The sequence below is a fragment of the Hypomesus transpacificus genome, chromosome 11 (genome assembly GCF_021917145.1).
Source record: "Hypomesus transpacificus isolate Combined female chromosome 11, fHypTra1, whole genome shotgun sequence".
NCBI lineage: Eukaryota > Metazoa > Chordata > Actinopteri > Osmeriformes > Osmeridae > Hypomesus > Hypomesus transpacificus.
In genome coordinates, this window is record NC_061070.1 from 19,255,634 (window position 1) to 19,278,891 (window position 23,258).

General features: G+C 47.9%; 3 protein-coding genes across 3 annotated transcripts; 2 read left to right on the forward strand and 1 right to left on the reverse strand.

Annotated features, from left to right (window-relative positions):
* The first annotated feature begins 1,876 nt into the window (after window positions 1-1,876).
* On the forward strand, window positions 1,877-5,290 carry srd5a2b (steroid-5-alpha-reductase, alpha polypeptide 2b). The gene is made up of 5 exons (XM_047030118.1): window positions 1,877-3,237; window positions 3,939-4,102; window positions 4,228-4,329; window positions 4,434-4,584; window positions 4,686-5,290. The coding sequence occupies exons 1-5, from the start codon at window positions 2,957-2,959 to the stop codon at window positions 4,750-4,752; spliced, it is 765 nt and encodes a 254-aa protein (XP_046886074.1). The 5' UTR covers window positions 1,877-2,956; the 3' UTR covers window positions 4,753-5,290.
* A 152-nt stretch (window positions 5,291-5,442) lies between these two features.
* Window positions 5,443-8,739, reverse strand: mkks (MKKS centrosomal shuttling protein). The gene is made up of 4 exons (XM_047030117.1): window positions 7,299-8,739; window positions 7,034-7,215; window positions 6,652-6,762; window positions 5,443-6,538 (listed from the first exon to the last, which is right to left on the reverse strand). Exons 1-4 carry the CDS (start codon window positions 8,278-8,280, stop codon window positions 6,107-6,109), a joined length of 1,707 nt encoding a protein of 568 aa, XP_046886073.1. The 5' UTR covers window positions 8,281-8,739; the 3' UTR covers window positions 5,443-6,106.
* Window positions 8,740-8,777: 38 nt separating this feature from the next.
* LOC124474183 (SLX4 interacting protein) lies at window positions 8,778-22,901 on the forward strand. The gene is made up of 4 exons (XM_047030119.1): window positions 8,778-8,792; window positions 9,417-9,472; window positions 21,516-21,602; window positions 21,981-22,901. The coding sequence occupies exons 2-4, from the start codon at window positions 9,446-9,448 to the stop codon at window positions 22,224-22,226; spliced, it is 360 nt and encodes a 119-aa protein (XP_046886075.1). The 5' UTR covers window positions 8,778-8,792; window positions 9,417-9,445; the 3' UTR covers window positions 22,227-22,901.
* The last annotated feature ends 357 nt before the right edge of the window (window positions 22,902-23,258 follow it).

The window sequence follows — 23,258 nt, forward strand, 5'->3', positions numbered from 1 at the left end:
TTTTGATTGTGTGATGGTTATAGTCATGGTTCTCAGGGGGTGGTGCTGGTGATGTTTTCTGATTGGCATTTAACTGTTTAACTCCAGACAATAATCTCGGCCGAAATCTTCCCTCACTATGCCTGCGCCTTGTCCATTTATAAACGGGACAAGTTATCCCGTACTTCTCAGCGTGAGAAATGGTTGAAATGCGTGAGAATTAAAAGGTGTTGCGTGAGAAATGGCTGAAAAGCGTCTCACGGCGAATGCCTAGAAGTTGAGAGCCCTGGTTATAGTTTTAAATATAATTTTTCATGTCGTGCACATTTATTTTTAAGTATTTAGATTTTTGTTTTGTGATGCTTATACGAAATATTTTCTTGCCGTTCTATAAGGAGAAATAATAAGGGTTAACTCTTTGGCAGAACACTTCCTTCTTTGTCCATCCTGGGTGTGCCTAATCCACAGAATTCACATTCTTATTATAGTATTATGTGAAATTGTACACATCAGGGGTGATTCTAGGATCAGACCTTTAGGGGGGCTCAGCCCCCAATGAGAATGTAACATGGATATAGTGCCTTACAAAAGTGTTAAACCCCCTTGCTAATAAATCACTAATTTCACTTATAACAATGAATAGGCTACATTTATTTATTATTATTCAATTGATTGAATGAAAAAACTAAGAAAGTCCCTTTTTTCATGAAATACCAGCATCAAATGAAAGGGTAATGATATGCCAATAGTAAATAAACTTATTTGAGATAATAATTCATAATAAATCATTTTTTGACATTATTTTTCATTATCATTTTTAGGGGTGCTGAGATGACATTTCAGTACCCCTAAAAAGAGTCTGAAATTGCCACTGGTACACATCATGTCAGGTACTTGTACTTTTAAAATCTATTGATGCAAGTGTTTAGCTGTGTTGGTTTCACAGAGAAATCTTCGCCCCATTCGGAGTTGTATCACGTGCCCAATTATATTTACCTTGAAACTGAATCTCAACATTCCGGACTAAAATCTGAATATCTATGGAAAGTGAATAATCCATGTCTTGTTTTCGTGCTGATACTTTAATACAGAACTACTTTAACGTGACAAATTTTGTTTGTGGTTATGGAATAAAAACGCCCTGGCTTCGTGCACGACAGGACGTCTTGTAGGCCTATCATGTGGTCAGACCACCCAAATGCCATTCTTTACCAGATGTTGGTCTCCGTTGCCACAAGTTCCTGGACGGGCAGCAACAGCTGAAGCGAGGAGCTGGAGCTAGGCGGGCGGAGCAGGAGTCAGACCGGGCGGAGCAGGAGTCAGACCCGGCGGAGCTGGAGTCAGACCGGTCTCGGCCCAGGAGACCGCATAGGTTAAATGTTTAATAAAAATGAAAAAAACTACAACTTTGAAATCCTCTCTCATTTGGAACAAGGGATGAGACAGTACAGGATGACGTGAAAACACGAGTTATTCAGATTGAGCCCAATCTCAAAGTTGGGATCCATGTCAAGATTTGGTCCTAATTTTTATGATTATGATAAAATAGACCCATAAACCGTCTACAATTCTTATAGTCAAACCAACTTAGATGATTACAGGGACATTGCTGACAAAGGTCAGTCTAGTGTCATCATACTCTCCACACTACATTTCTTCATCACAACACAAGTCCAGTTTAGATCAAGCTGGAATTAAAGGAACTGTCTGATTTCCTCTCCATGAAGGAAACCTGCATGTGTTTACTCACAGACCAAGGCAGAGTGAGAGTGTTGGAATCCACCAAATGACACACATCATCAACCTCCCAGATTTTACAACGGTAAGTCCGGAGGAAGCAGGATGTTTGTTGTTTTGGGGAGAACACTTCGGCATGCCTCTGTTCTTGTGCGGTTGCTACTGCCTCAAGCCTGGCATCAGTTGGATGTGACAGATGTGATGTTGTTAAATATGACTTCCTTCTGTTGTGGGCTGTGATGGTATCACTGACACCTGTAAAGATTTACACCAAAGCCAAGTTTAAACCTTCCCTAACTTCTGTTAAGCGTCTGACTGAGTACGGTTAGCTTGGTGTGTTGCCTTGCAGTTGTGACAGCATGGTTGGACGTTTTGTTCACTTCACAATTCTATCCATCATCTGGTGTGAGAGAAGAGATGGAAGGTTAATGTCTGGTGTCTGAAGTTACTCCTGGATGAGTTAAGAGTGCCCATGAACACATCCAGGAGATGACGCCAGGATTGTTTTGAAATCTGAAACCAAATTTTTTGGGCAAAAAACTTCACATTCAGTTGCAACTCAAATTTGGGTCTGAAACTATTTCACTTTAATGGAGCTAATAAATTGCTACTGGCCAGTGTTCCCTGACTATAGCTCATGGATGAATTTATTGAAAACATTCAATGAGCTTGTATAAACTGCCTTGACTCTGCTCGGAAATCCCTCTAATAGGCGTTGCAACATTAATGCTGGATTTATTTCCACTCAGCCACAAGAGCATAAGAAGGTTCAGGCATTGATGTCAGGCAAAGAGGCCCAGCTTACAGAGAGCCTGGAGATTTCTCACTGTGTTGGATGGAGCTGAGATCAGGCCTTTGGGACTGCTGGTGTTTAGTGTCTGTCAAGTAACAGCACTCATACTACGCATGATATTGATTTGGATGCACTGGAAGCCATTCACACACAGACGTGTCGAGACACTGGTTCCTTCTTTTCCATTTTTGCTTTACTTTTAGTTCACTCACCTTTCCATTTCTCTTTCTCTGTCTCTCTCTCCCCTCACTCTTTCTCTCACAGTCCCCAGCTCTCTCTGTTTCTCTTTTGCTCTCTCTGCCTCTCACCAACTCTGTCACACTCTCCTAGATTTGGGGAGGAGTCAGAGAAGCTGTTTCTCTCCAGCCGGGCTCGTACAAATACTAGAGATACTGTCAGCAGAGTTTGGTGGTGACCCTGCCGACCCCAGCTGAGTCCAGGACCTACATGATGCACTGCTGGGAAAACGGCATCCACGTCCTCTGTTGGGGGCTGATCCTGGGGGGCGCAGGCCACCTGGTGGGGGTCAGAACGTCCCAGGCTTCCTACGGACGCTACCTAGGCGTCTCCACCACTGCCAGGAAGATACCAGCCCGGGTGGCCTGGTTCTTCCAGGAGCTTCCAGCTCTTCTGGTACCCCTGCTGCTGCTGCTGCTCACCAGCAGCAGACCCTCTGGCCTGGGGAGACACCTGCTCCTTGGAACCTTCTGCCTTCACTACTTCCAAAGGTAAGAAGAATCCAGCAGAGTTGTGGGAAGCAGTCTTGCGTTGATGGTGTGCTCGTTGTACTGGGGGTCAGATGGCTAAGCGGTTAGGGATTCGGCCTATTAATCGGAAGGTTGTTGGTTCGATTCCCGGCCGTGATAAATGACGTTGTGTCCTTGGGCAAGGCACTTCACCCTACTTGCCTCGGGGAGAGTGTCCCTGTACTTAGTGTAAATCGTTCTGGATAAGAGCGTCTGCTAAATGACTAAATGTAAATGTGATGTACACGCAGCAACAGCTGAAGAACGATACTGTGTGTTAACAGGGAATATCAATTCATGACACGCATCTGGGATATTTTTTACTTATATTAGAATTTACCCTATGTATACCGCATCGATTTCTTCTCAGCAAGTGGAAATGTGAGACCCGTCTCTAATTTCACCCAGATAATAAGATGGGGACTTTGAATAGAGGGCTTTCAATAAGGATAGAGGCCTCCCTGGTGGGGTAATCCCACAGCCAGAAACACCCGCAGGAATGCACTGGTGACCTGCCCCACCGGGGGACATTTCTGTGGTGCCATAAAAAGTACAAACTTCTGTCAATATGCCAACATCAAAATAAATTGCTACACCACGTGAATGTCAGGTTTACGTTTTTTTGTACATTTTCTTTACTAACCTGTGACAATCAGGTCTTTCTGTTTTCCAACCTCCTGCAGGGTTTTTGTGTATTCCCTGCTAACCAAGGGTCAGCCCTTTCCCTTGGATGTGATGCTGACAGCTGCCCTGTTCTGCACTGTGAATGGGTTTCTGCAAGCACATTATCTGCTACACTGTGCCCAGTATGAGGATGGCTGGGCGTCCGACTGCCGTTTTGTGACGGGTGAGAGAGGCAGATCTCAAAATAGCCGTCTTTCACCAAAAATTAGGTCTCTTTTTGCTTCGCAACAGATAATTGCCAATTATAAAACATTCTTAACTCATAAGTAGGATTTTATTTTCTTATAGGTTTGATGATATTTATCATCGGAATGGCCATCAACATCCACAGCGACTATATTCTACGCAACCTACGGAAATCAGGAGAGGTTGTGTACAAGATTCCTAAAGGTGCTTATGTACAATACAATGTAATGCAACACCTACCACCAGACTTGTAGATATCGTGGTCTTTTACAACGCTATCGATAACGTGTTACTGTTTTATATTGCAGGAGGCCTGTTTGAGTATGTGTCTGGAGCTAACTACTTTGGGGAGATCTTGGAATGGTTTGGTTACGCCATGGCCACCTGGTCATTCCCAACGCTCTCATTCGCCCTGTTCAGTTTGTGCTTCATTGGCCCACGGGCATACCATCATCACAGGTACGTGACCAAGACAGAACCTCTACAGTCAAGTACATCCAATTAACAGTTTGTAATTGACCCAGACTAACTCATCCATGTCCTTGCTCTTATCGTCACAGGTTTTACCATGAACACTTCAAAGATTATCCCAGGTTAAGAAAAGCTCTGATTCCATTCATCTTTTGAAAGAGGAGGGCAAGGGACAAAAAATGGTGTTCTACGATATTAATTGACTTTAGGAATCTGTCAAATGCTCGTTATATACTTGTGTTGTTTCAATGTCTGCGCTTCCCGATCAGTCCCATCTATCATCTGCTCCTCTATGTCACAAACTCAGACATTATCACATTTTTTATGTGTTTTTAATTTCTAAGATATATTCAAGTGAAGGAAATAGTCCAAGGCAGTTCCAAAACTTTAAAGTAAATTCACAGGTCCAATTATGGAAAAGCTTTCAACTCATTTGTCAACTCATTTGTCTCACCCATAGTGGCATGTATCATTACTATTACTCAGGAGGCGATACATACATTACCAATATCCACCCCAAGGATACACGTACCCACTCAGATATACTCAGACAACTATCTCTTATTTTTGTGTATTTGAAATTGTGCCCCCCATAATCCTGATAATTATGATCAGAAATTGCACTTATTGCCCTGCACTAGAAGCTCACTACTGCTCCTACCTTCCCATTGTAAGCTTCACCACTGTATAATCACTACTGCTCCTACCTTCTCATTGTAAGCTTCATCACTGTATAATCACTACTGCTCCTACCTTTCCATTGTAAGCTTCATCACTGTATAATCACTACTGCTCCTACCTTTCCATTGTAAGCTTCATCACTGTACAATCACTACTGCTCCTACCTTTCCATTGTAAGCTTCATCACTGTATAATCACTACTGCTCCTACCTTTCCATTGTAAGCTTCATCACTGTACAATCACTACTGCTCCTACCTTTCCATTGTAAGCTTCATCACTGTATAATCATTCATGATGACTTCATAGTCCCATGACATGCAGCCTGTTCAGAACATTGCTTTACTCCATTTCTGAATACCTTTCTCAAATACAGCAGTAGTCTTGACAGGTAATTTGCATGGTGAAACAGAAAACAATAAAGGGAAGATGAACAGGTATAACAAGTATAACAGGTATGACGGGTATGACAGGTATGACAAAATATGGTAAAACTCTTTATTTTCTTTAACCCATGGCTTTTCTAGTATTTTCTCTTTCGGCATGACACTATTATTTAATAATATCAAAGTTAAACTTCCAAATATATATATATGTATATATTCATTACATTCATGAAAGACATCCATATTGATTGATTTGATCTTCTATGATTTCTATGGAAGTATTTACAGAATCCCTTCCCAGAAGTATAATAATACACACTACTTCCACCTAGTGTCAGAAGTAAGGTATTACAAAACAGGCCTACACAGCACATACACAAAAAAGACACACAGTAAAAACGCTCTAATCAATCAAAAAATATTACCACGGCAAAGCACAATCTCGCTAGTTTACATCTTGAATGATATACCTAATATCCAACACAAGATTAGCGGTCTCCACGGCAACTTGCAGAGCATTGAGCTTGGCTGTGAAAGAGTCCAGCAGCCGAGGCTTGGCGGTGGACCTTCTAATCACACCTGCCGGGGGAAACTCCAGGTAGTGGCAGTTAAGGGGGGTCCACTCCAGCCCCGGCCTGTTCTCCAGCAGGCCACACCCACAGGCGCTGGCCACGCACCCCCACCCGCCCTGGGTGGCCTCATCTTTGGGAGCGGTCCAGCGGTGAGCATGTGACAGATCTATGAGGCATTCTCCACCCTCGTGCTCCAGCGAGCGGGCGACAGACTCCAGGGAGCAGCAGAACGCCTGCATTCCCAGCAGATACTCGGCATTAGAACACCCAACTGCACACGCTGACTCTGCTCCTCCCTCCTGGCTCTGTGATGGAAACATAACTGAAATGCTGTACCACCGTCATACTGGAAACACAGTGATAGCCATCTGCGCCATAGCTCACGTGCTGCCACTGGATGTGTGAGGGAGGTGCGCACCTTGTGTCTGATGTGAGCTGCCAGGTGTGTCTCTGTGCACCCCCCTCCTAGGAGAGCAGAGGGTTCTCTGAGGGTTAGCCTCAGCACCCGCTCTGCCTTCCCACACGCCACCTGAAATACACCACAGGACTTCAGAACACAGAAAGTAACATTCCTCATCAGACGTTAGAGTACAATAGAGTCAAGTACTCATCAATGATGCAAAGGTTTTTTGGAAACTTTTTAGAATTATTTTTTTATACCTATTTCTTCAACCTTAGAATGTTTTATTTGAAAATGTCTTTGTAACCTTTAAAAACGTTTAAACGTTTATAAACTAAATGTTGGTTTAAGATACGCCAACACGAAGAAGAACTGAAACAGGAAGTGAGGTCGTGCTCACCTTCAGCTCATTAAGCATGGTTTCGTTCCTGTGGCAGAGGACCATGGTGCAGACAACCGGCTCCCCAACAGGAAGCAGATGAAGCATCTGTTTGGATCCAAACTGTTTTACGGTCACACCTTTCACCTGTCCGTAGGCCCCAGGTGGGATTGGAGAGTAGAACGTGGATACAGGCTGAGCACCTAAGAGATTAATTCACAATAGGTTGGGGAACTAAGACATGAGTTTGTTTCTTAGTGGCTGAATAGCTTCTTGTCATACATACCCGTCATTTGAAGGATTGGCTCCACTTGTGTGACTCCTAGTCTCTCTATCACAACGACATTGTGTCTCCTGAGGTAATGCTGCAGGACTGGATGGATTACCTTCTGACAGGCAAACACGACCACGTTCTCCTTCACCGCCTGCTCCCCCAGTTTCAGGAGCTGGTCCAGGACGTCTGACTCTGGATCAGCCCCTGGCTGCACCTCCACAGTCCCCTCACCCAGGCCAGCCAGATCCCCAGAGAGAGACACATTGAACAACACCAGGCGGAGTCCGACTGACAGATTATCCACATTTGTGAGGGAAAGCATGTCTGGTGCCTCCACCAGCAAACCTGGAAACACGACAGAGTGGAGCACAGGCTGCCCTTCGATGGGGACGGTCATTGTTCTGCCTAGACAGACCTTGCCTGGGGAGCTGCATGGGACACCCAGTAAGAAGGCCTGGACAGTCAGTGTGCTGACATGCTGTAGTTCTCCCTCTGTCAGCATACAAGCTGGTTTGCTGGATATTACAGTGTGGGCTAAAGTTACCAAACTCTGGCTGCTGGAGTAGTCTATTTTGACTTTACAAGAGCATACTTCCTGATTAAGATAACTGGTACACATTCCCAGTATTTGTCTGTACACTTTTATTGCAACGCTTCCCCTCAGACCAGACTCCCTCGCTTGGTGAATGAGGGAAAAGCAAAGAATGCCAGTAAACAAACCACAGTCACTAAAACGCGACACATGATTAAGAATCGAAGCTGTGATAAGTTTGAGCAAAGGTTCCGATGAAGGAACGGCTTGAAGGAGCACAGAAGACGTAGAAGTTGTTAAGACGTGTCCTCCCACGTTGTTGTGTACTTGCTTTAGTCTGCCTTTGGGTCCGAAAGAAGACGAGAGGATCTGCCACATAAGGCACATTTTACGATAGATTTCACTGTTACTCAACGGACAATCAGTGCAAACAGATGGTGATTTTTTGGAGAGTCGAGACATGGCTCATGTCGTTAGCTCAACTGTGCAGCTAGCTAGCAGATATGAGTTACTGTATACTGTGGATCAAATAGAAAAATCTCAAAGTTGTTTTGAAGCCATTAACGTTAGTACACTTTCCAACTGTGCGGTACGACATCATGGTAACAAATGAACGGCAATATACATATAAAGTTAAAGATTAAAATTAAGTTGTTGCTGTAAGACAAGAAGTTGCATGAGTGCAAGAAGTGACGTCAGCTGTGCTGCTATCCTATACTTGCCTGACCAGAAATCAACAAAAGGGAGCCGTTGAAATCTAAAAAATATGTTTTTGTGCTTTATTCCAAATCAATTATACAACAAAATTGCTATTATAAAACTTTTATCCACATATGGTTGTAGATATCGTGAATGCTTATGTTTAAAAAAAAATAATAATAACAGGCTTTTTTCTGGTTTTCAACTGTTCCCATGGCACTGGCGATAGCGTCAGGGTCCAACATGTTACTTCAAAACATTTGGCGCAAGAATTGGTAGGTTGAAAATAAGAGTGATGAATACTCGATCCAAGATCTATTGAAAACAGAGTGATTAAATTGATTCATAACCAAATGCTGCTTGTTTATTACCCAGACAAGGAATGTATACATTTGTATTGCATACGATAACTATGATATATTCTACTTTAATCAGTGCAACTTGAAAACGCAGAGCTATCAAGGATTGATTCGCTAACTAAACTACTACGCGAGATTTACAGTAGCTAGGTAGTCAAGTAAGATAGCTCTAAGATCTAGGTCGACCAAGTAGTGCTACTACTATTAATTATTTTTATCACAATAAAATACATTAGTGACTAGACTGACCTCGATGCGACTGCACTGAAGACACTGGACAGTTTTCTTAAGTTTGGATATCGTTAGATCACGTTGAGCCACTCTTGTGACACCTTTCCTGCTTGGCTGTAGCACAAACGGTGCTTTAATGCATAGGCTACAATGAAAACTACCTATAACTCTTTCTATGACAAATAGTTTATTTGTAAAATATTGTACCCATAACCAAATTAAGAGCGTGTTAACTGGGCATGTTTATTGTTAAAACGGTTCCAAACGTGGCACAGATTCGATACATCGACGTCTTTTTTTTCTTTTCAGATTACAGACGCTTCCGGTACCTTTTCAGTATGCCTCCCCTCAAGTTTGTCATTAAGGTGAGTGAAAACATGGGTAGCATTACTAAGCCAATATCAGCCGAAGATTGAGGACAGCAGCACTGGCTATGTTGGTGTCAAAGTAGTAAATAACTATTCTAGTACTTAGTTAAGTCATGACTTATCGTAGTATAGCACTTCTTAAAGTAACCACTAGAGGGTAATGTTGATGTACATTTCAAAAGGGTTGATCCTCCTTTAAAGCTTTTATTTCGCAACCGAGTTTAGCTTGTTGTGAAAGTCTTGGAGGACTTTCACCACTTCACTTTTTCACTTTCTTTTTGTAAATCAAACTAATGCATGTCATAGATTTACACAAGTTTGCGATCTCCGAAGGCCTAATCCTAGACTATCTTCTTCCACTCTTACATCGTAGCCTACCAAACATCCGGTGCTTTTAAAGTTCCGTACATTATTCGGTGATACTGGTGTTAATTCTTCCCCCCAAGTATAAATAGCCCCAGAGATACAGGGCTGAAGAATCTATTTTACTACACACAGCCACAAGCAGTCAGGCCCTATCAGTAGTAATGCTCTTCAGATGTGTCGCTGAAGTGCAGGAAAAGCCACTGGTCTCCCCTTGTGTTGATGTTTCATTTATTAAAAGTTCGGGGTAAGGATTGAGAGGACGTTTGCACTGATCTCTCTCATCCTCTGCATACCATGTGTGCCTGCTTGACCAAATATTGCCCGCACTCTCTTTATCCCTTTCATATGTACGGACTGTTGGATACATACGTGTGCCTCTCTTCCTTCCTCCCTGGCTGTAGCCAGCTAGCTGTGGGAGAGTGGAACCCTGGAGGTTCACTGAAGGTTTCATTCCCAGCGGGTACATAATGATACTGTTGTGTTACTTTCCCTGAGAAAAATCGACCATGCCCGACCACGGAACCACAAACAAGCTTGTTAGAAAAAACAAACAATGGCTTTTAAGGCGCTTCTTTCTGCTCTTCTTGCGCCAAGACTGATAGATGCCACGTTGTTTGGAGTAAATGATTTTCACTGTGTACACGAGAAGTGAAGGCCTTTCTTCTTTAAAAATCTTCACACTCAACTAGGATATTATTGACTAATCTATGGCACCAAGTGATTCTCTTGTTTAGGTGGGCTGTGCTGCAACAGCATGTGTGTGTGTGTCTGCATACGTGCGTGTCTTTGTGTGTGCGTGTGTGTCTGCATGTGTGTGTGTATTTTTGTGTGTGTGTTTTATGACGCTGGCTCCTCAGATGTTTGGGAGCTGCAACTCTCCCTGGTCTGAGGAGCAGCAGCCCTCCCTGGTCTGAGGAGCAGCAGCCCTCCCTGGTCTGAGCAGCAGCAGCCCTCCCTGGTCTGAGCAGCAGCAGCTCTCCCTGGTCTGAGGAACAGCAGCTCTCCCTGGTCCGGTCTGAGGAGCAGCAGCTCACCCTGGTCCGGTCTGAGGAGCAGCAGTTCTCCCTGGTCTGAGGAGCAGCAGCTCTCCCTGGTCTGGTCTAAGGAGCAGCACCTCTCCCTGGTCTGAGGAGCAGCAGCTCTCCCTGGTCCGGTCTGAGGAGCAGCAGCTCTCCCCCTCATCACCCTGCAGGCTGCACACAGCTCTGGGACATTCCCCTCATCACCCTGCAGGCTGCCTCCCGTTACACCCACGGTGGCTTCTTAACCGTCTGATGTTGATAGAGGCAGGGAGGCAGGAGACGTTGTGCTGCAGTGAGAGACTTTAAGGTTCTGCCACACAGTGCCATGTCCGAGGTTTGTGTGCTGTTTAGTGTTGTTGGCACTGTTCAGATGAGCTCACACCAGACCACACATGACGAGGTCCATCTTTGGCCAGCTCAGAGCAGTGTGATTGGCTGACGGTGGAAGGTGCACGGTGTGGCTGTCTGAGTAGTGTTGAGGAGAGGATACTGCCAGGGTCCCTGGTTCCCTGTGTTGCCTCGTGATGTTGACATTCCCGAGCAAGGCTAAGCTCCTCCACCTTGGTCTTTGTCTCTGGAGGTTCACTGTGGAGCTCCTGTTTGCTGAGTGTTACCTGGAGACATTCCTGTCTGTTCTTGCTGCTGGAATTCCTCTCCTTGGTTGTGTCCTGTGTATCAACCAACGCAGAGCTCTCAGGTGTGCCAGCATCCATGTGAATGGAGGAAACTTTGCACACAAAAACACCACAGTGGTTTCTGTAAATAACAGAAAGCCTCAGTGTAAATAGAATGAACCTTAATCATGACTTGGTTCGTGTTTTCACCTCCTTTTAAAGAGGGCTGTGACCCGGTTGGGGTCTGTGAGAATGGAAAGGTTGTTCTTTGCTGGGGTAGGAATGCCAGGTGATTCACTGAACTGTTCACCCAGAGACCTGGGCCTCCCAGCAGGCCGGTCCCACCTGAGCTGTTCACCCAGAGACCTGTAACCCCCAGCAGGCCAGACCCACCTGAGCTGTTCACCCAGAGACCTGGGCCTCCCAGCAGGCCGGTCCCACCTGAGCTGTTCACCCAGAGACCTGGGCCTCCCAGCAGGCCGGTCCGTCCCACAGATCTGAAGAGCTCCCCTGGGTCGCTTGCTGAGCTGTGCTCCTCTGTGACTGGGAGGAAAGAGGAGAGATGTAAGTTTTATTGAGTGAGACCGCATCTGTTGCCCCCTCTCTCTCAGTGTAAACATGTGTGGCTGGTTAGTGTTAGCCTGCGAGCTAAGTGCAGGGAAGGGGGTCTGGTTCTTATTGGGCTTGATAGCGATGGCAAAGGCCAGGGAGGTGGGGAGGCGTGCTCCAGGCCTCTGGGCCCAGCGCCCAGCTCTCAGCAGCGCTGGTGGGACTCTGGGAGAGAGATAAGGGGAAGGTAGCGGGTGTCCTGGGAACTGAGGGTGATGTAGACCAGATCCTTGGACACCAGGGAGAAAAGGGAAAGGCTGCCGCAGTATTGCTTCACCGTTTGTCTGCTTACTGATTAGACTCAGAAAGTAGAAAGGCTTTGTCGTGCTGGGGCCGCAGTGAAGCAGGAGACCGCAAGGGTTGAAAGGTAGTTATTTTTTGGCAGGTCATGTTGATCAGATACTTGCCGAGGGAGGGAACTAGAATAGAAAGGTTAGGTTTATCGGGTGCTTTCGTGCACAGTAAGAGCACACAAAAGGTTGCTGAATGAAAGACTTGGTATTGAGTAGCAGCTAGCCTCTCGTGGTTGGGCTCCACACCCTGTACACCACTCTCTAAACACTAAAGCAGCAACAAAGAAGAGCTGGCCCAGTTTACTCTAAAGAGATGAACTTCCTCTGCTTTTAATCGGGTTCTTTTTTCCCATCACAATTGTCAAAACACAATGTGTGGGTTTCCTAGAGCAAACAGACACTTTGAGCTGAGTGGCTAAGTGTATTTATAGAAATTCATGAGCACGGTTTGCACAGTAAGGATACCCAAAGAGAAACAAGCGACTGTAAACTAACCCCTCTGTCTTAACCCTAACCCTAAATCTAACCAGATGGCCATCATCAGAGAGGCAGTTTGAAACTTTATTGAGCATTTGGGATAACACACAGGACCATACAAACAGGTATTCGTCACCCATTCAAATCCATATCCAAAGGCCATACATGGATTTCTAATTAGGATGGAATTCTCAGCCTCTTTTAAGATGAGCTCTGTGCTCGTAGAGGATAAAGCACTTGTGGTTTCTATTACGTCCGACACAAAAGACCAGGCTAGCTTGGATGGTTCAGGAGACGGGCTGTGACTGGCCTCTGTGGAAGGGCTCATCACTGGGAGGTCAGAGGTCATCCGAGAGGCCCACTGGTCAGTCTTTGTGGTGGAAGAAGACAGGGTCTATTCTAATCACATGACACGGCTGTATTATCAGCCTTTACACCCCCGGGGGAAATGATTCAATGAGGCCAAGTGCCTAATTGATTTTTTTGGGTTTGTAAAGGTGACATACCACATGCTGATTGCCTACAGAGCCAAACTCTAGCTACACTTCCCCAAAGGGCAGGTCTAGATAATGAGCTGTTCACAGAAGTGTCCCCTAATCAAAGCTCGTTGAGAGCGTGATTGTGTTAGTTTGTTTGCATTCCAGAGGGCCTCCTGCTTTCTGAGAAGCCCGAAGAAATCACATGCTGTTAGCGTGAGGGTCGGACTAATGCTTATCATTAATGTCCAGTTCTCAGTCTGGCCTGGTCGGCTTCTCTAATGTGATAAAAGGAAGAAGGAGAAGCTATTCCACGGCTAGCTGTCTGGCTCGCTGCCCAAACCCAACTCAGTCAGGGACTTGTGCAGCCTTTCAGGGGGTTTGGCCTCCTGCTTCACTCCCAAACAACACTGCTGCTCCCTCGAATTTAACGTATTGATCGTTCTACTTGTGTCTGTCCAGAATCCAGAGTTTTAACATGTGTTCTTAAGTAACAAAATAATAATGAAGACGGATGGATTGGCATGTTTTCATTACCTGTCTTTTGGAGATTGATCACGGCCGTTCGCTTAACTTCACTCTCTCTGACTGGGAGGTACCCTTCAGAGCTTAACTTCACTCTCTCTGACTGGGAGGTACCCTTCAGAGCTTAACTTCACTCTCTCTGACTGGGAGGTACCCTTCAGAGCTTAACTTCACTCTCTCTGACTGGGAGGTACCCTTCAGAGCTTAACTTCACTCTCTCTGACTGGGAGGTACCCTTCAGAGCTTAACTTCACTCTCTCTGACTGGGAGGTACCCTTCAGAGCTTAACTTCACTCTCTCTGACTGGGAGGTACCCTTCAGAGCTTAACTTCACTCTCTCTGACTGGGAGGTACCCTTCAGAGCTTAACTTCACTCTCTCTGACTGGGAGGTACCCTTCAGAGCTTAACTTCACTCTCTCTGACTGGGAGGTACCCTTCAGAGCTTAACTTCACTCTCTCTGACTGGGAGGTACCCTTCAGAGCTTAACTTCACTCTCTCTGACTGGGAGGTACCCTTCAGAGCTTAACTTCACTCTCTCTGACTGGGAGGTACCCTTCAGAGCTTAACTTCACTCTCTCTGACTGGGAGGTACCCTTCAGAGCTTAACTTCACTCTCTCTGACTGGGAGGTACCCTTCAGAGCTTAACTTCACTCTCTCTGACTGGGAGGTACCCTTCAGAGCTTAACTTCACTCTCTCTGACTGGGAGGTACCCTTCAGAGCTTAACTTCACTCTCTCTGACTGGGAGGTACCCTTCAGAGCTTAACTTCACTCTCTCTGACTGGGAGGTACCCTTCAGAGCTTAACTTCACTCTCTCTGACTGGGAGGTACCCTTCAGAGCTTAACTTCACTCTCTCTGACTGGGAGGTACCCTTCAGAGCTTAACTTCACTCTCTCTGACTGGGAGGTACCCTTCAGAGCTTAACTTCACTCTCTCTGACTGGGAGGTACCCTTCAGAGCTTAACTTCACTCTCTCTGACTGGGAGGTACCCTTCAGAGCTTAACTTCACTCTCTCTGACTGGGAGGTACCCTTCAGAGCTTAACTTCACTCTCTCTGACTGGGAGGTACCCTTCAGAGCTTAACTTCACTCTCTCTGACTGGGAGGTACCCTTCAGAGCTTAACTTCACTCTCTCTGACTGGGAGGTACCCTTCAGAGCTTAACTTCACTCTCTCTGACTGGGAGGTACCCTTCAGAGCTTAACTTCACTCTCTCTGACTGGGAGGTACCCTTCAGAGCTTAACTTCACTCTCTCTGACTGGGAGGTACCCTTCAGAGCTTAACTTCACTCTCTCTGACTGGGAGGTACCCTTCAGAGCTTAACTTCACTCTCTCTGACTGGGAGGTACCCTTCAGAGCTTAACTTCACTCTCTCTGACTGGGAGGTACCCTTCAGAGCTTAACTTCACTCTCTCTGACTGGGAGGTACCCTTCAGAGCTTAACTTCACTCACTCTGACTGGGAGGTACCCTTCAGAGCTTAACTTCACTCTCTCTGACTGGGAGGTACCCTTCAGAGCTTAACTTCACTCTCTCTGACTGGGAGGTACCCTTCAGAGCTTAACTTCACTCTCTCTGACTGGGAGGTACCCTTCAGAGCTTAACTTCACTCTCTCTGACTGGGAGGTACCCTTCAGAGCTTAACTTCACTCTCTCTGACTGGGAGGTACCCTTCAGAGCTTAACTTCACTCTCTCTGACTGGGAGGTACCCTTCAGAGCTTAACTTCACTCTCTCTGACTGGGAGGTACCCTTCAGAGCTTAACTTCACTCTCTCTGACTGGGAGGTACCCTTCAGAGCTTAACTTCACTCTCTCTGACTGGGAGGTACCCTTCAGAGCTTAACTTCACTCTCTCTGACTGGGAGGTACCCTTCAGAGCTTAACTTCACTCTCTCTGACTGGGAGGTACCCTTCAGAGCTTAACTTCACTCTCTCTGACTGGGAGGTACCCTTCAGAGCTTAACTTCACTCTCTCTGACTGGGAGGTACCCTTCAGAGCTTAACTTCACTCTCTCTGACTGGGAGGTACCCTTCAGAGCTTAACTTCACTCTCTCTGACTGGGAGGTACCCTTCAGAGCTTAACTTCACTCTCTCTGACTGGGAGGTACCCTTCAGAGCTTAACTTCACTCTCTCTGACTGGGAGGTACCCTTCAGAGCTTAACTTCACTCTCTCTGACTGGGAGGTACCCTTCAGAGCTTAACTTCACTCTCTCTGACTGGGAGGTACCCTTCAGAGCTTAACTTCACTCTCTCTGACTGGGAGGTACCCTTCAGAGCTTAACTTCACTCTCTCTGACTGGGAGGTACCCTTCAGAGCTTAACTTCACTCTCTCTGACTGGGAGGTACCCTTCAGAGCTTAACTTCACTCTCTCTGACTGGGAGGTACCCTTCAGAGCTTAACTTCACTCTCTCTGACTGGGAGGTACCCTTCAGAGCTTAACTTCACTCTCTCTGACTGGGAGGTACCCTTCAGAGCTTAACTTCACTCTCTCTGACTGGGAGGTACCCTTCAGAGCTTAACTTCACTCTCTCTGACTGGGAGGTACCCTTCAGAGCTTAACTTCACTCTCTCTGACTGGGAGGTACCCTTCAGAGCTTAACTTCACTCTCTCTGACTGGGAGGTACCCTTCAGAGCTTAACTTCACTCTCTCTGACTGGGAGGTACCCTTCAGAGCTTAACTTCACTCTCTCTGACTGGGAGGTACCCTTCAGAGCTTAACTTCACTCTCTCTGACTGGGAGGTACCCTTCAGAGCTTAACTTCACTCTCTCTGACTGGGAGGTACCCTTCAGAGCTTAACTTCACTCTCTCTGACTGGGAGGTACCCTTCAGAGCTTAACTTCACTCTCTCTGACTGGGAGGTACCCTTCAGAGCTTAACTTCACTCTCTCTGACTGGGAGGTACCCTTCAGAGCTTAACTTCACTCTCTCTGACTGGGAGGTACCCTTCAGAGCTTAACTTCACTCTCTCTGACTGGGAGGTACCCTTCAGAGCTTAACTTCACTCTCTCTGACTGGGAGGTACCCTTCAGAGCTTAACTTCACTCTCTCTGACTGGGAGGTACCCTTCAGAGCTTAACTTCACTCTCTCTGACTGGGAGGTACCCTTCAGAGCTTAACTTCACTCTCTCTGACTGGGAGGTACCCTTCAGAGCTTAACTTCACTCTCTCTGACTGGGAGGTACCCTTCAGAGCTTAACTTCACTCTCTCTGACTGGGAGGTACCCTTCAGAGCTTAACTTCACTCTCTCTGACTGGGAGGTACCCTTCAGAGCTTAACTTCACTCTCTCTGACTGGGAGGTACCCTTCAGAGCTTAACTTCACTCTCTCTGACTGGGAGGTACCCTTCAGAGCTTAACTTCACTCTCTCTGACTGGGAGGTACCCTTCAGAGCTTAACTTCACTCTCTCTGACTGGGAGGTACCCTTCAGAGCTTAACTTCACTCTCTCTGACTGGGAGGTACCCTTCAGAGCTTAACTTCACTCTCTCTGACTGGGAGGTACCCTTCAGAGCTTAACTTCACTCTCTCTGACTGGGAGGTACCCTTCAGAGCTTAACTTCACTCTCTCTGACTGGGAGGTACCCTTCAGAGCTTAACTTCACTCTCTCTGACTGGGAGGTACCCTTCAGAGCTTAACTTCACTCTCTCTGACTGGGAGGTACCCTTCAGAGCTTAACTTCACTCTCTCTGACTGGGAGGTACCCTTCAGAGCTTAACTTCACTCTCTCTGACTGGGAGGTACCCTTCAGAGCTTAACTTCACTCTCTCTGACTGGGAGGTACCCTTCAGAGCTTAACTTCACTCTCTCTGACTGGGAGGTACCCTTCAGAGCTTAACTTCACTCTCTCTGACTGGGAGGTACCCTTCAGAGCTTAACTTCACTCTCTCTGACTGGGAGGTACCCTTCAGAGCTTAACTTCACTCTCTCTGACTGGGAGGTACCCTTCAGAGCTTAACTTCACTCTCTCTGACTGGGAGGTACCCTTCAGAGCTTAACTTCACTCTCTCTGACTGGGAGGTACCCTTCAGAGCTTAACTTCACTCTCTCTGACTGGGAGGTACCCTTCAGAGCTTAACTTCACTCTCTCTGACTGGGAGGTACCCTTCAGAGCTTAACTTCACTCTCTCTGACTGGGAGGTACCCTTCAGAGCTTAACTTCACTCTCTCTGACTGGGAGGTACCCTTCAGAGCTTAACTTCACTCTCTCTGACTGGGAGGTACCCTTCAGAGCTTAACTTCACTCTCTCTGACTGGGAGGTACCCTTCAGAGCTTAACTTCACTCTCTCTGACTGGGAGGTACCCTTCAGAGCTTAACTTCACTCTCTCTGACTGGGAGGTACCCTTCAGAGCTTAACTTCACTCTCTCTGACTGGGAGGTACCCTTCAGAGCTTAACTTCACTCTCTCTGACTGGGAGGTACCCTTCAGAGCTTAACTTCACTCTCTCTGACTGGGAGGTACCCTTCAGAGCTTAACTTCACTCTCTCTGACTGGGAGGTACCCTTCAGAGCTTAACTTCACTCTCTCTGACTGGGAGGTACCCTTCAGAGCTTAACTTCACTCTCTCTGACTGGGAGGTACCCTTCAGAGCTTAACTTCACTCTCTCTGACTGGGAGGTACCCTTCAGAGCTTAACTTCACTCTCTCTGACTGGGAGGTACCCTTCAGAGCTTAACTTCACTCTCTCTGACTGGGAGGTACCCTTCAGAGCTTAACTTCACTCTCTCTGACTGGGAGGTACCCTTCAGAGCTTAACTTCACTCTCTCTGACTGGGAGGTACCCTTCAGAGCTTAACTTCACTCTCTCTGACTGGGAGGTACCCTTCAGAGCTTAACTTCACTCTCTCTGACTGGGAGGTACCCTTCAGAGCTTAACTTCACTCTCTCTGACTGGGAGGTACCCTTCAGAGCTTAACTTCACTCTCTCTGACTGGGAGGTACCCTTCAGAGCTTAACTTCACTCTCTCTGACTGGGAGGTACCCTTCAGAGCTTAACTTCACTCTCTCTGACTGGGAGGTACCCTTCAGAGCTTAACTTCACTCTCTCTGACTGGGAGGTACCCTTCAGAGCTTAACTTCACTCTCTCTGACTGGGAGGTACCCTTCAGAGCTTAACTTCACTCACTCTGACTGGGAGGTACCCTTCAGAGCTTAACTTCACTCTCTGACTGGGAGGTACCCTTCAGAGCTTAACTTCACTCTCTCTGACTGGGAGGTACCCTTCAGAGCTTAACTTCACTCTCTCTGACTGGGAGGTACCCTTCAGAGCTTAACTTCACTCTCTCTGACTGGGAGGTACCCTTCAGAGCTTAACTTCACTCTCTCTGACTGGGAGGTACCCTTCAGAGCTTAACTTCACTCTCTCTGACTGGGAGGTACCCTTCAGAGCTTAACTTCACTCTCTCTGACTGGGAGGTACCCTTCAGAGCTTAACTTCACTCTCTCTGACTGGGAGGTACCCTTCAGAGCTTAACTTCACTCTCTCTGACTGGGAGGTACCCTTCAGAGCTTAACTTCACTCTCTCTGACTGGGAGGTACCCTTCAGAGCTTAACTTCACTCTCTCTGACTGGGAGGTACCAGCTGAACATGGCACTTCCATGGGAACATTCCTGACCCTGACACTGTAATGCTGCAGGGTCTGATGGAGGCAGGGAGCGAGGCAGGGTCTGATGGAGGCAGGGAGCAGGGCAGGGTCTGATGGAGGCAGGGAGCAGGGCAGGGTCTGATGGAGGCAGAGAGCAGGGCAGGGTCTGATGGAGGCAGAGAGCAGGGCAGGGTCTGATGGAGGCAGAGAGCAGGGCAGGGTCTGATAGAGGCAGAGAGCAGGGCAGGGTCTGATGGAGGCAGGGAGCAGGGCAGGGTCTGATGGAGGCAGAGAGCAGGGCAGGGTCTGATGGAGGCAGAGAGCAGGGCAGGGTCTGATGGAGGCAGAGAGCAGGGCAGGGTCTGATGGAGGCAGAGAGCAGGGCAGGGTCTGATGGAGGCAGAGAGCAGGGCAGGGTCTGATGGAGGCAGGGAGCAGGGCAGGGTCTGATGGAGGCAGAGAGCAGGGCAAGATCCCAAGGCCAGAACAGCAGTCAGCATGTGCAGGAAGTCAGCGTGGGACTTCACGGCCAGTCGCCCCTGCGCTCGGTGATTGACAGTCCCCGACCTGCCTCCTCTCTGCTTTCCCACGCGCTGGTAATTGTCGGGACCAGTCAGCTGAAAGCAGCGGTCATCCGTGGATCACCACGAGACAAAGGAGGAGAGGGCCGGAGAATGCAGATCTGTCTGTAGAGACCAGCAGATCTCTATCTCTCTAACTCTCCATCTCTCTCTTACTCTCTCTCTCTGACTCTCTCTCTCCCCCTTATCTCTCTCTACACACACACACACACACACAAACAGACACACACACAGTTGGTATATAACAGGAGCTCTGTTCTTGTCCATGGCTTTTGTTGTGTTTGAACGGTCCAACCAAGTTAATGAAGTGTGTTGTATTAATGTATTCATATTTGATTCATATTTGTTATTAGGGATGGGCATTAGGATGAACGCACAGCTTTAGAAAACTACCGAAATATTATCTTTCAAAGATACAGCTAAGTGCAGGCTACCTGCCTGTCATTGTATTTAAACTGCTAACCGGGACATTTACATCAAAGTGTACTTCCTTCATCCACCATAAGGGGGCGCTCCCTCCCCGGGGCCGGGTCAGGCTGGGCTGTCACAGCTGCTGCTGGCTCTGACAGCCTTCGCCTCGGCACTCTGAGAACTGGTGTGTGTGTGTTTCTGTGTGAGAACCATGTCAGTGTTTGGGATGCTCAGTCACTCGGCTGTCTGACTCATCATGGTGTGTCTCAATTCCCATGCCATATACGGCATTGTCTAGCCTGCTCGTGTGTGTGTGTGAGTGTGTGTGAGTGTGAACACTGTGTCACTCCGTCGAGGTAGACGTGAGTGCTGCATCTCTCCTGAGGAGAGCTGTTCCTCTGAGTGCTGCGTCTCTCCTGAGGAGAGCTGTTCCACTGAGTGCTGCGTCTCTCCTGAGGAGAGCTGTTCCTCGCATCAGGAATCAGCTCTGCAGCATCGCTGAGGCCCTCTCCTCCCCAGCCCTCATCTCCCCAGCCCTCTGCTCCCCAGCCCTCTCCTCCCCAGCCCTCTCCTCCCCAGCCCTCTCCTCCCCAGCCCTCTCCTCTCCAGCCCTCTCCTCTCCAGCCCTCTCCTCCCCAGCCCTCTCCTCTCCAGCCCTCTCCTCCCCAGCCCTCTCCTCCCCAGCCCTCTCCTCCCCAGCCCTCTCCTCCCCAGCCCTCTGCTCCCCAGCCCTCTCCTCTCCAGCCCTCTCCTCTCCAGCCCTCTCCTCCCCAGCCCTCTCCTCCCCAGTCCTCTCCTCTCCAGCCCTCTCCTCCCCAGCCCTCTCCTCCCCAGCCCTCTGCTCCCCAGCCCTCTCCTCCCCAGCCCTCTCCTCCGCACGATATATGAGTATAGAGATGGCTAGACGATGAAAGAGAGGAGGATGGGAGGAGGGGGGCGACCTGGGGAGGTGTCTGGGAGGGAGTGGGGTCATGGCGGTTTGTCTTCCTGTCACTCTCTCTGATGCCCTTTGTTGTCTGAGCCGACCGGCCCTGAGCAACCTGTGGATGTGTGTCTTTGTGTGTCAGTGTGGGAACCATGCTGTGCTGGTGGATCTCTACTCTCTGCCCCTGGGCTCCCTGGTAGACAGCTGGATCACCACAGAGCACATAGAGGTAAGGAACCAGACAACAGTGTGTGTGTGTGTGTGTGTGTGTGTGTGTGTGTGTCATCCAGTGTCTCTGCATTTAAAGCCTGCCCTGCCTGGTTGGACAGCTCCAAAGACAACAGCACCAGGGAGGAATCCACAAGTACCACTGGGTCTTTATCCTTTTCATGCTTTTCATTCTTTTCATTGTCACATATACTCCTGCTCCTGTCTTTGGTCTCCTGTCTTGTAGGTCTCACCCCGGGCCAGTACACCCCTCCCTCACCCTCATCTGTACCAGCCTTGTCTGGGACCAGTTCCTCCCTTCTCCTGGTCGTTAGTGTCGTGCTCTACCACGCTGGGCCCTGTAAACACCCGTTCAACTCTGACCTCTTGTTCTCCACAGGAAGTGACAGAGCTGATCAGAGGTGCTGTGGACCAGAGGGTGAAGCTGCTTAAAGAGACCTACTACTGGAGAGGCCTGCCCAAGCACAAGAGAGAGCCAGCTCCTGCAGAAACACTCAGTGTACAAGGTATCCTCTCCACGTCATGCTGCGACCTGCACCCAGGGCCCCTCCCAACCATGCCCACGCTGCTAGGCGCTGTAAACCAGAGGCACTCATACCACAGGTCTCCATCCTGCCCCCTCTAAACCATCAACCTCGGGGTCCTGAGTGAACTCATCGCCATACTCAATCACAATCACAGACTGGGCCAGTTTCCACTTTCACTGTTCCAACCAGGTGTGTTTATCCAAATACAATCTCTGTGTAAACAAAAGTCACATGATTGATCTGGGTTCCTTACTCCAATCCATTACTCGTAGTATCGGGCTGAACACACAGGAGTGCCTCTCGCAGTGGGCTGGGAACAGCAGTGCTGGAACGTGGAGTGAGAGTGTAATGGTTACCTGTAGGGTGTGGAAGGAGGAGGGAACACAGAACTAGTCTGGACACGGTGACTCTCGACATGCAGGGTGTGACCCGGGAAGGCCTGGGACATGAACTGTGTTTGGATTGGCAGACACACAGGTAACCCAGGTATGTGTGAGCACAGCGCTTCATGCTGGCTTCTGTTCAGTAGAACAACACTTCTGCTGGCACCAGGGACACACCTATGTTAAAATGTGTCGCTTGCATACCGTCGTTACCTAGCATCTTTGCCTTATGAATACATTAGAACCGCAATTAATGGCTTAACAAAACGTAATGACATACGTTAATGCTTTATGACTCGTGTCACAGAGCCTGCTGAAATGTGAAAAGATGAATGATCTCATCCTATATAGAAGAACCAACGACAGAGCATTCTGAACATATTCTCTCAACGACCCTGCAGTTCTGTTAAATATGCATGCTGAAGGTGATGTTGGCTCTCAGTCTTCTCCTACACACACACACACACACACACACACACACACACACACACACACACACACACACACACACACCCCTCCCCCAGCTCTGTAGTAGCAGGCAGACAGGTGTCACACAGGTAGCAGACAGACAGGTCTCAGGTAGCAGGCAGACAGGTCTCAGGTAGTAGGCAGACAGGTCTCACACAGGTAGCAGACAGACAGGTCTCAGGTAGCAGGCAGACAGGTCTCAGGTAGCAGGCAGACAGGTCTCAGGTAGTAGGCAGACAGGTCTCACACAGGTAGCAGACAGACAGGTCTCAGGTAGCA